Source organism: Schistocerca gregaria, chromosome 8 (assembly GCF_023897955.1).
Source record: "Schistocerca gregaria isolate iqSchGreg1 chromosome 8, iqSchGreg1.2, whole genome shotgun sequence".
In the NCBI taxonomy this organism is placed as follows: Eukaryota; Metazoa; Arthropoda; class Insecta; order Orthoptera; family Acrididae; genus Schistocerca; species Schistocerca gregaria.
Window position 1 is genome coordinate 61,200,904 of NC_064927.1, and position 13,307 is coordinate 61,214,210.

Sequence of the window (13,307 nt, forward strand, 5' to 3'; positions counted from 1 at the left end):
AAATGCCGGGCGAAGTGGCCGCAACTCCCAGTGTAGACTCCACGCCTGCGCTGTCGCTGGCCTGGCCGTTGGCTGCACTGCGCGTTGTTCGGCGATTTTCCATTTTATGTGCGATTCCGTGTAATTGGTTCTCAGTATGTGATGTATAATACGACACTTGGCAGTAGATATACGGCTTTAGTATATGTAGACTAGCCTAACTACTTAAAACACCTCCAAATTTCACGTAAACTTGCGAGCCAAGCTAACGCAGAGTTAATGGTTGCACATTTTGTTAGGTCGGAATTGGAATGCCAATCATTCAGAAGACACTAGATGCTTGCACAGGGCATGTCCACGGCACAGGCAATGTTTCTATAGTACTAGTCATCGTTGTCTTCAATGTGACAAGAGAATGTTGCTACAATGCCAAGAGTGCAGCAGATCCGTGGAGCACCACAGTCGATTCTTCTAGTTGCGAACGTACCAGTTTCACCCAGCTGGTGTTGTAGTTGAACAAATGTGGTATATGATGCACTGCAGAGACTGAGAAAACATACTTCTGCTGTACAGCCCTACCAATATATCCTGCTTCATTGTAAACTATCAGCACCTCTTTGTACTCTTCAAACATGCATTCCACCATCCCACACTGTCTCAGTCATCCTTGCTGCTCAATGATGGACTGACAAAGGAGCAGAATGCTGACACATTGATTGTAAGCACACGGTACGTTACGTCAGGTGACAAAATGGTCCCCTTCTCAGCCTGTGTGCATACCATGAAGCAACAGATTTGAAAGTGATCTCATCTTTAAATTTATTTTATAAATGAATGGTACATTTCTGGGCGAGGGTTCCTTATCAAACCTTTACCTACTAAGTCCCCTCTACAATCCCTAGAAGTCCGTAATAGGAATTATGAAACACCATGTATATGTGAATGTTCCTTTTAAGTAGCTCTAAGGAAAGACACCGTCTGAAAACTTAGTGACATTCTGAATTTTGGATAGCTCAGTTAGTAGAGCACTTGCCTGCAAAAGGTAGAGGCCCCGGGTTCAATTCTCGGTCCGGAACACAGTTCCAATCTGTCAGGAAGTTTCACTTTAAGTTGTTTTTATGGACTTCTCAAATATTCGATACCTTTGCTATATGTAGATTGGTTACCTTTACTCCTGCCATTATTTATGTGTGTAGTGATCGTTTTTCAATACTGCTGATTAGTCATTATCTTGACGTGTATGCACATGAGATAACATTTACAGTTTATTTTATTTTTCATGGGGTTTGGGGGAAGACTTCAGTGGTAATGCATAATCTAAACAATCCTTTCCTTGTAACAATGTGACTGTAATTTATACAATCCAGTTACTGTGAAGTGTATGATGGAGATTATATCAGTAATCCATGTATGTGGTGTGTTCAAAAAGTAAGGTGACTTTTTATTTTTAGGAAAAAATATTTATTTAGTCATCAATGTTCATGTTGTCTCCTTCAAAGTACTCCCCCTAAGATACAATACACTTGTGCCAACACTTCTTCCAATCCTCTAAGCACTTCTCATAAGCAGTTTTTGGTACAGTCTTGAGTACTTCCAGCGACCCAGTTTTTATTTCCTTGATCATTGAAAATCTTTGTCCTTTCATAGGTCTCATCAGTTTTGTGAACACGAAAAAGTTGCAGGTGGCCAAATCCAGTGAATATGGTTGGTGAGGCATGATTGTTGTGTTGTTTTTGGCCAAAAAGTCTCTCACAGGCAATGACGAATGAGCAAGTGCATTGTCATGATGCAAAAGTCATGAATTGTTTTTCCATTCCGATATGCCAACATCCACAGCAACTTCTCTTATGGTAATTCGACAATTTTCCAAAACAATTTTTTTTCGCAGCTTCGACGTTATTATCTGTTGTTGATGTGCTGGGGTGACCAGAGCGAGTTTCATCATTGGCATCTTCTCGGCCATCTTGAAAGAGCTTGTACCATTTGTAAACATTTTTTTTTACTTAGAGCACACTTACCATATGCAACTGTCAACATTTCAAGTGTTTTAGAGCACTTGATTCCATTTTTTTACAAAATTTGATGCAAATTATTTGCTCATTTTTATAATAATCGAAAATCACCGAGCACACTAAAACACATCTAACCTTTCCATATGTCAAAAACAAACGAAATATGCTGTGCACTTGAAACTGTGAACATATGTTCGAGACTTGTACCAACATAAAAAAAGTTCGATAATTGAACATAGGCTGCCTGCGCAATTTGAAAAGTCACCTTACATTTTTAACACCCCTCATAAATAACTATAAAATGCCTTTAAATTTTTCTTTGAACACTAATTACTACAGTCAACATCTGACTTTGTATGTAGCTACTGAACACGTAACTTCTTTCGAATGTAGCCAACAAACGTTCAAAAGTTTTGCAATCACCACATTAACAATAAACTTGTCAATTTTTGTAGTGATATACAACTGGCTAAATACTAGAGAAAGATTTACAGTATACAATTTATTTTATTTTGCAGGCAATATAGTCTGTGTTAGTTACCCAATTATGTATTCTGCCGAAAAAGAACAGATGTGAGGAAAAGAGGGTAATTTCACTCTGCATAAATTTCTTCTTTAATGATTATAAATTAAATTATTTGAGAGAAAACAATAACTATACAGTAACTATTCTAATCCTATTCTCATGATTCCTGTGTGAGTGATATGTAGTGAATTATATAATTATATCTAATGAATTATAATATATTCATAGAGTCATCTTCAACAGTCTTCCAACTCAGTTCCTTATCTCTCTGACACCCTCCCACAGATCAAACAAACCTGTCACAAATCATGCTGCCCTTCTCCGTATACATTCAATATCACCTGTTAGTCCTTTGTGGTACAGGCCCCACACAATTGAGCAATATTCCTGGATGGGTTGTACGAGTGACCTGTAAGCAATTTTCTTTGAAGACTGATTGCACTTCCCCAGTATTCTACCAATAAGCCAAAGTCTACTACCCACTTTACACATGACCGAGGCTATGTGATCACTCTGTTTTATATCCCTACAAAAGTATGACAACCAGGTATTTGTCCGAGTTGGCCGATTCCAACTGTGACACACTGATATTATAGTCATAGGATACTACTTTCTTTTTTTCACTTTGTGAAGGGCACTATTTTACATTTCTGAACATTTGAAGCAAGATGCCAATCTTTGCACCACCGTGAAATCATACAAAGATCTGACTGAATGAAACTTCCTAGCAGATTAAAACTGTGTGCCCGACCGAGACTCGAACTCGGGACCTTTGCCTTTCGCGGGCAAGTGCTCTACCAACTGAGCTGCCGAAGCACGACTCACGCCCGGTACTCACAGCTTTACTTCTGCCAGTACCTCGTCTCCTACCTTCCAAACTTTACAGAAGCTCTCCTGCGAACCTTGCAGAACTAGCACTCCTGAAAGAAAGGATACTGCAGAGACATGGCTTAGCCACAGCCTGGGAGATGTTTCCAGAATGAAATTTTCACTCTGCAGCGGAGTGTGCACTGATATGAAACTTCCTGGCAGATTAAAACTGTGTGCCCGACCGAGACTCGAACTCAGGACTTGAGCTGACTGAATATTTATGCAGCTTCTTTCAGATAGTACTTCATTGTAGATAACTGTATCATGTGCAAAAAGTCTGAAGTTATCATTAATAATGCCTGCAATGTCATTTATATACAACATGAACAGTAACAGTTCAAACACACTTCCCTCGGACACACCTGGAGTTACCTCTACATCTGATGATGACTCTCCAACCAAGATACATACCGCGTGAACTTCATCCTCTGTGCAAAGCCAATGTCTATCCTTGAAGCTGTTGGGAATTTCTCCTTGACACTAGCTATATTAACTTTTGTAGGTAAGTTTCCAATATATAACCTGCAACACAAAATATATCACACTTCTAACTCAACTTCTATGAATCTGCTGACAAACAAACATGTAATTTTTGTTGTGGCAAGCATAATATCTGAAGCACAATGTCAGTTTCAGTGTTATTGAGAACTTTTATTGTTTCAGCCACGAGATTGTCGTTTCTTTGACATCACTAGAAGCCATTCAATTCAGCACCTTTGGAAGCAGTGTTGAATAAAATTTGTAGGATGTATGTAATACTGTCCTTACAGTCGTAACAATGGTGAGAAGCAAAATGGGGATCTTCCTTTCTAAAATATAACATAGTATTACTATATCTATTACGAAAATGGTCACTGACATGGATGACAGGCAAAGAAGATAGCACACTGAAACAGTGGATTCCAGGAATTTTTTTACACTTATTATGGCTTCACTATATTACCTCTGATGACTGCAATATGGTCCAAACTTATCCATTACAGAATTGCAGACTCTTTGTTCCATAAAAGTTAACATTTCCATCATTATCCTCAAGTAGAAAGGTGTTCACTACTATACAACTAAACTGGCCAGTTGGTGGAAAAAGAGTCTCCACCTGTTTCTGCTCAGTACTTACCATGAGAACCAAATTACCCATGTGGTAATGGATTTGCAAAAGTCACTAAAACTTCTATCCTATTCAAGGATGACACACTGAAACACACACCACTTTTTATGTGAATTTGCTAACTTCTACACAAGATATACAAACCTAACCATTTCAGATGCGTTGCAGATCCTTGCTTCAAATGATCTCCAGCCTTCTATCCAAAACACCTAAACACCTATTCTTTTTTTAAAAAAAATAACCATTTCCCAAGCATTCTGAAATCCTAGTCTGCCCTAACATCTCATCCCACTCCTTGCTAGTCATCACCTCCCTTGAACAAATTTTCTCAACTGAAACCCATACTTCAGGGAAAACCTATGCTGTTCTTCCCCCCTCCCTTACACAATTTTGTACTCAGAAATAACTATTTCATTTTTGAGCGATGGATATACATAAACTGGGGTATTGTCATAAGAACCACTACAGCTGCCATCTGCACTACTGTTACATCAGTCACCTGGATATGTTTTTCCTGGAATTAAGAGATCTAGATATATTTCATAGCTTTCCTGATTCTGATAAATTAATAACAAATTCTCTATCTGCACTCCAACAAATTTTACTGATGTAGTTCATACAAAATCTGAAAGTAAATTGCTAGTAAGTGCCTTGTGGACCTTTTATAAATTTCATGCCACCTTCCACGACAGTAACCTCTGTCTCACTGCTGACTAATTCCGAACTGCAGCACATGTCAGAACTACTGACAGCAGCACTTATACTGTTAGATCTTACCACCATATATTAGTGGGCAATGGAAGCAGGTGCTGTCATTGTTGCAGCCAGCATACTTGGAGGAAACTGTTGATAATTACATTGTGAGAGACTCAAATAAGCACATAATGTGGTAACAGTCCTATAACATGTGCTGATAGTATGAGTACAGCAATTACTACAAGAATTAAGTACATACGATTTTAACCCTGGAGCACGTGTATCTAGGTATAAAGTGTGCCAAGCACAAATAAATTAGTTTTGTGCCACTCTATTGTTGTTTCACAATTGTGAGCCAAGACCTACTCCTTCATTGATACTTCAGCTAACGCTGTGATAAATGGTGTTATCATATGTCCAAGTGAGCAGCAATAGTATAGAATAACAGCAAGCTAAGTGAAAAAAACTTTACGATATGTGTGTGAAATTCCCCAGATTACAAGCAAGCAGCACAATATCAGAATTAGGCAATTGTCTGCAGTTGGCTGTGATCTGACGCAAATGTGCTGTTTAATGCTTCAACCAGGTGATTACTGTGAGATAACATCTGTCCATGGCAACAGAGTGGTATAATGAACTGTATTTCGTTATTATTTAACGAAACAGTGCTTTAGCTCATATTATGTAAGTTTATTTTATCATTGTTCAATTAAACTAAGATTAAACGGTGATTACTGTGTGATAACATCTGTCCATGGCAACAGAGTGGTATAATGAAATGTATTTCGTTATTATTTAACTAAACAGTGCTTTCGCTCATATTATGTAAGTTTATTTTATCATTGTTCAATTAAACTAAGATTAAACTTTGATTTTGCTCATTCATTTTTACCTTGGTAACATAAAGACCGCTATTCTTTAAATGTGTACAAAGTACGCCACGTACCTACTCCTGTTATGGAAAACGGTACACCCACTCGAGGGTTAAGGGAGCGTATTAGGTCACATCCTACAAGTAGTACTTTATAAGTGTGTTATAAATATACTAAACATTATTGACTCATAGGAGGTACAGGACAATTTCTGAATAGTCATCTCTGGAGATTTGGCCTCACAATGAATCATGAAAGTGTGGATTACATTGACACCAAAAAAGTGTGCAGAGTGCAAAAACAGTATGGGGCATTGGTATGATCTAGCCTATGTACATACTTATTTCAGCAGGCATAAACAAAGTAGCAGTAACAATTCAGCAAAACAAAGATCAAGTCTGTCAAGCAACAATGAGATGCGTGATCTGAGGGCATTATATTTTTCTAGCTGGGTTTGATTACATGACACATTATAGTTCATTCAAAGAATTGTAGTGCAGTTTTCAAACTGAAGATTATGGAAATCAAGTTGCAAAGGCGAATCACAAATCCTTCGACATGAAACACGTTCCCTATCCTGCAGCTATGTGGCAAGTTTGTTTGGACACTGTTTCACTATTTACATTCATGGTCAGTGTCACTGTTGTCTTCACTTTGATCAAATTCATCAAATCCTATTTAATTGGTGTGGTTAAACTGGCTAAGATTTTTTATGCTGTATGTCAGCTATTATTTTAAGCGGGTGTAGCTAACAGCTTTCTCACAATGCACATCTTCAAACTGCTGGTGATGCTATGAGTGATATTACAAATCTTAACATGAATGGTTTCAGATAGATTATATAATGGTAAGACAGAGAATTAGGAACCAGGTTTTAAATTGTAAGATATTTCTAGAGGCAGATGTGGACTCTGACCACAATCTATTGGTTATGAACTGTAGATTAAAACTGAAGAAACTGCAAAAAGGTGAGAATTTAAGGAGATGGACCTGGATAAATTGACAGAACCAGAGGTTGTAGAGAGTTTCAGGGAGAGCATAATGGAACGATTGACAGGAATGGGGGAAACAAATACACTAGAAGAAGAATGGGTAGCTTTGAGGAATGAAGTAGTGAAGGCAGCAGAGGATCAAGTAAGTAAAAAGATGAGGGCTAGTAGATATCCTTGGGTAACAAAAGATATATTGAATTAAATTGATGAAAGGAGAAAATATAAAATGCAGTAAATGAAGCAGCCAAAAAGGAATACAAACGTCTCATAAATGAGATTGACAGGAAGTGCAAAATGTCTAAGCAGGGATGGCTAGAGGACAAATGTAAGCATGTAGAGGCTTATCTCAAGAGGGGTAAGATAGATACTGCCTACAGAAAAATTAAAGAGACCTTTGGAGAGAAGAGAACTACTTGAATGAACATCAAGAGCTCAGATGGAAAACCAGTTCTAAGCAAAGAAGGGAAGGCAGAAAGGTGGAAGGAGTATATAGAGGGTTTATACAATGGCGATGTACTTGAGGACAATATTATGGAAATGGAAGAGAATGTATATGAAGACGAAATGGGAGGTATGACACTGCGTGAAGAGTTTGACAGAGCACTGAAAGACCTAAGTCAAAAAGAAGGCCCTGGGAGTAGACAAAATTCCATTAGAACTACTGTCAGCCTTGGGAGAGCCTTGGGAGAGCCAGCCCTGACAAAACTTTACCATCTGGTGAGCAACATGTATGAGACAGGCGAAATTCCCTCAGACTTCAAGAAGAATATAATAATTCCAATCCCAAAGAAAGCAGGTGTTGACAGATGTGAAAATTACCGAACTATCAGTTTAATAAGTCATGGCTGCAAAATACAAATGTGAATTCTTTACAGACGAATGGAAAAACTGGTAGAGTCGGACCTCAAGGAAGATCAGTTTGGACTACATAGAAATATTGGAACATGTGAGGCAATACTGACCCTATGACTTATCTTAGAAGACAGACTAAGGAAAGGCAAACCTACGTTTCTAGCATTTGTAGACTTAGACAAAGCTTTTGACAATGTTGACTGGAATACTCTCTTTCAAACTCTGAAGGTGGCAGGGGTAAAACACAGGGAACGAAAGGCTATTTACAATCTGTACAGAAACCAGACGGCAGTTATAAGAGTCAAAGGGCATGAAAGAGAAGCAGTGGTTGGGAAGGGAGTGAGACAGGTTGGGCTAGGTTGTTTGGGGGGAAGAGACCAAACAGTGAGGTCATCGGTCTCATCGGATTAGGGAAGGATGGAAAAAGAAGTCGGCCAAGCCCTTTCAAAGGAACCATCCTGCCATTTGCCTGGAGCGATTTACGGAAATCACAGAAAACCTAAATCAGGATGGCTGGACGCAAGATTGAACCATCATCCCCCCGAATGCGAGTCCAGTGAGACAAGGTTGTAGCCTATCCCCGATGTTATTCAGCCTGTATATTGAGCAAGCAGTAAATGAAACAAAAGAAAAATTTGGAGGAAGTATTAAAATCCACAGAGAAGAAATAAAAACGTTGAGGTTCGCCGATGACATTGTAATTCCGTCAGAGATAGCAAAGGACTTGGAAAAGCAGTTGAACGGAATGGACAGTGTCCTAAAAGGAGGATATAGGATGAACATCAACAAAAGAGAAATGAGGATAATGGAAAGTGGTCAAATTAAATCAGGTGATGCTGAGGGGAATTAGATTAGGAAATGAGACACTTAAAGTAGTAAAGCAGTTTTGCTATTTGGGGAGCAAAATAACTGATGATGGTCGAAGTAGAGAGGTTATAAAATGTAGACTGTCTAGGGCAAGAAAAGAGCTCCTGAAGAAGAGAAATTTGTTAACATTGAGTATAGATTTAAGCGTCAGGAAGTTGTTTCTGGAAGTATTTGTATGGAGTGTAGCCATGCATGGAAGTGAAACATGGATGGGAAACAGTTTGGACAAGAAGAGAATAGAAGCTTTCGAAATGTGGTGCTACAGAAGATTGCTGAAGATTAGATGGGTAGATCACATAACTAATGAGGAAGTATTGAATAGGATTGGGGAGAAGAGAAGTTTGTGTCACTACTTGACCAGAAGAAGGGATCGGTTGGTAGGACATGTTCTGAGGCATCAAGGGATCACCAATTTAGTATTGGAGGGCAGTGTGGAGGGTAAAAATCATAGAGGGAGACCAAGAGATAAATACACTAAGCAGATTCAGAAGGATGTAGGTTGCAGTAGGTACTGGGAGATGAAGAAGTTCGCACAGGATAGAGTGGCATGGAGAGCTGCACCAAACCAGTCTCTGGACTGAAGACAAAAACAACAACAACAACAACAACAACAACAACAAAATGAAAAAGGAAAATAATTGGCTTCAGGTTCAACATATGAGAACAGCTTCTAACATAATTTAATACTGAGTGCATCTGTCACTCACCTTTTGCTCTATATCCAACATTTATTCTAACATGCTTTATTAGTGTTACTAGCTAAAGGCAATGGGGGAACCACACTGTTAAAATTTTGTGCTGAAAACTCAGATATTTAATGACCTTCCTAAAATAGGAATCATTCTGAGGGAAAAAATAATGCAACACAACAGAGAGCATGTCCAATTTTTCAACATCTTTGAATGTCACTCATATCTTCAAAAAAAGCAACTCTAAAAACGGTTATTTTTTGCCTGGACAGTAAAGCAGCTGATATCCACACGACCATATGAAGTAACTTAGTAATGAAAATATAGAAAAATGATGAGACATTGTACAGTCAGGTTTATTTCCATTCGCAACAGTGTACTCCATGACTGTGTTAATGAGATCCATGATAGGTGGAAAGGCAGCACCAGTTGTAAATTTTTAATCTGTTTATTGCAGATCAATTTCAGCTACTGTGTAGCAGTTAAACTGTTATCTATAAAGCCAATGTGGTGCGATGTGCGGTTATTGTTATGAGAGATTCCAAAATCCCAAGTGTCAGGTAGAGACAAAGGTGGTGTAGTGGCATCTGGAACAGGCACTGATGACACACGAGGCCAAAGCTGGCCCGAATGACGCACTGCAACACCCGTGTCCGTCTGGATTTCATACAGGCGTCAGCCATGGTGTCGTAAGATGCGGCCAGGACTTCATTTTGGCAGCCTGACATATCCCCGTACCCATACAAGGTCGTCGGTGGTAAACCAGCCAAGTGAAGGCACCCGCGGCCGTGAGGTGGAAGGCCGCAGAAGATGAAGTAGCGTGTGGGGCTGTCGGCCATGTAAGAGCTCAACCGGGCTGTGGTCACCCATGGGGGTGAAACGGTAAGAAGCCAGAAATTGGAGAAGCGCATCATCAGCAGCAGAAGAAGTCAGGAGTTTCCTCATCTGAGCCTTAAATGTGTGGACCGGTCATTCAGCCTCACTGTTTGTGGATGGAAAGGAGGGGCCGTGACACGCATGACGCCGTGATGGTCACAAAAATCCGCAAAATCGGAAGAGGGAAATTGCGGACCATTATCAGTAATAAGAGTAGAGGGAAGGCCTTCCAAAGAGAAAATGCGAGCTAGAGCATTTGTGGTTGCCACGGTAACAGGTGACGTGCAACCGACAATGAAAGGGAAGTTAGTGTAGGTGTCAATAACGAGAAGCCAATAAGTACCTAAAAAAGGTCCCGCAAAGTCAGCATGAATACACTCCCAGGCCTTCTCAGACGAAGGCCACGGTGACAAAGATGACTTCGGGTCAGCGGCATGTGACGCACAAGGGTTGCAGGCAGTGACCATGTCTACGATTTCAGAGTCGATGCCAGGCCAGTACACATGACAGGGCAAAAGAGACTTTGTGCTAGAGACACCCCAGTGCCTTAGCAAGACCGAAGCCCGCAAAGACGCAGGTACCACAACACGAGGTGCAGCATTGTGGGTGGAAAGGAGGATAACACCATCCCTAGCCGTGAGGCGGTAACACAAAGTGTAGTAGTTCCGCAACAGATCAGAAGTCTTAGTGGATGGACAATCTGACCAACCCTTCTGAATACAGCATAAAACAGGGAGAGGGTAGGATCACAACCCGTAGCAGCGGCCAGCCGGTCTCCGGTGATGGGCAACCCGTCCACAACGCACTGCACGGCAACATCCAGGTGGAAACACAAAAGTTCGTCCCAATCGAATGCTAGATCAGGACCCATAGGAAGGCGAGACAGCGCATCAGCATTCACATGTTGAGCCATCGGCTGGAAACGAATCTCATAATTGAAACGAGACAAGTAAAGAGCCCAAAGCTGGAGGCGGTGTCGGGAAGTGATGTTGATGGATGAAACAAGGAAACAAGTGCTTTGCGATCCGTAACAAGATGAAATTTGGATCCATAGAGAAAAACACCAGACTTATGAAGAGTATAAATAATGGTCAAAGCTTCTTCTTCAATTTGAGAATACTTTTGTTGGGCATCCGTGAGCGTTTTGGAGGCGTAAGAAATGGGTTGTTCAGAATTGTCAGAAAAACGGTGCGCAAGGACTGCACCGACCTCGTATTGAGAGGCATCTGTGGCAAGAACAAGATGTTGGCCACGTCGATAAGTAGCCAGGCACGGGGCCTGTTTCAGCATAGTCTTCAATTTCTGGAAAGCCGCATTGCATGACGCGGACCAGTGAAAAGGCACATTTTTATGCAACAGGTGATGCAATGTCTGAGCTACCAAAGCAGCAGACGGTAAAAACTTGTGATAGTATGCTATTTTCCCCAAGAAGGCCTGCAGTTCCTTAACAGATGTAGGGCGAGGAAGGGCATCGATCGCAGCGACAGTTTGCTGAAGCGGACAAATACCATCCCGAGAGAGTTGAAACCCCAAGTAATGATAAATGCCTGAAAAAATTTTGATTTCTGAAGATTACACTTAAGACTGGCAGTCTGTAAGACATGAAAAAGTGTGCAAAGATTTTGAAGATGTTCTTCAGTGGTGGAGCCAGTGACAACAATGTCGTCCTGGTAATTTATACACCCAGGGACAGTGAGCAATAATTGTTCCAAGACTCACTGAAAGACAGCAGGGGCACTGGCAACCCCGAATGACAATCGTTGGTATTGATAGAGGCCGAAAGGCGTGTTAAGGACCAGAAACAACCGGGAAGCAGCGTTGAGAGGAAGTTGATGATAAGCTTCTGACAGGTCAAGTTTAGAAAAATACTGGCCTCCAGCAAGTCTAGTGAACAATTCTTCAGGTCAAGGCATAAGGTAAGTGTCGATGAGGCATTGAGCCTTTACAGTGGCTTTGAAATCGCCACAGAGACGAATATCACCATTGGGCTTAGCAACGACAACGACAGGAGAGGACCACTCACTGTAAGTGACAGGAAGAAAGACCCCCAAAGCAGTGAGATGATCCAGCTCCCGTTTGACTCGATCACAAAGGGCCACAGGAATGGGCCGAGCCTGAAAAAACTTAGGCCGAGCCATGGGTTTGAGCGTCATATGAGCTTGAATTCCGTTGGAATGGCCTAACCCAGGAGAAAAAAGGGACGAAAATGTCCTCGCCAAGAAATTCAATTTCGCATAAGGAATAGCATCAGAGACGATATTGACAGTCATCTATGGAGAATACAATAACGCAATAGGCATCGATACCAAAAAGATTCTCTGCGTTACTATGGTCGACCACAAATATGGGAACAGTGTGAAGACAGATTTGTAAGATACCTCAACATCAAATTGTCCCTAGAGAGAAATCTCCATAACTGCCTAATGACAGGTGACAGGATTGGAGAACCCAACTGAAGATACGTCTGAGAATTGATGATAGTGACAGCAGAACCAGTATCCACTTGCATGCGAACATCCCGACCAAGTATTTGGACAGTGAGGAATAGCTTCCCTGAAAGGGAAGTAGACAACACAGAAGCAGAATCAGCGCCATGTGCATGAACATCAGGTATACAGTCGGATTTGCGAACGGGTGACACATGACCCTTCTTTTTGCTTTTGTGACACATGACCCAACGTTGGGGACAATCCTCTCGTTAATGTTTCGTAAAACACTACAGACATGAAGGAAGTTGCCGTGGGATTTGCTGCAGTTTCTTAGAGGTTTGTTTACAGTTAGGCCGAGGCTGCACTTGGGAGCATACTGAGGCCACGTCAGCCGGTGGGGACACGCCGCACGCTTTGTCAACAGCGCACAGAGGTTGTACGTCCCCGACACCACCCCCCGCCTCTATTTGCACTTCAGTGGAGCGAGAAATTTCAAAAGACTGAGCGATGGATAGGGATAGGACTTCATCTAGAGTCGG

General features: G+C 41.0%; 1 protein-coding gene across 4 annotated transcripts in view; it reads right to left on the minus strand.

Annotated features, from left to right (window-relative positions):
- The window catches only part of LOC126284042 (uncharacterized), a 146,434-nt gene that overhangs the window by 57,516 nt on the left and 75,611 nt on the right, over positions 1–13,307 (minus strand). For all 4 annotated transcript variants that reach the window (XM_049982617.1, XM_049982619.1, XM_049982620.1 and 1 more), the window contains exon 6: positions 3,799–3,909. In XM_049982617.1, coding sequence (XP_049838574.1) covers positions 3,799–3,909 — 111 coding nt within the window. The remainder of the gene's footprint in view (positions 1–3,798; positions 3,910–13,307) is intronic.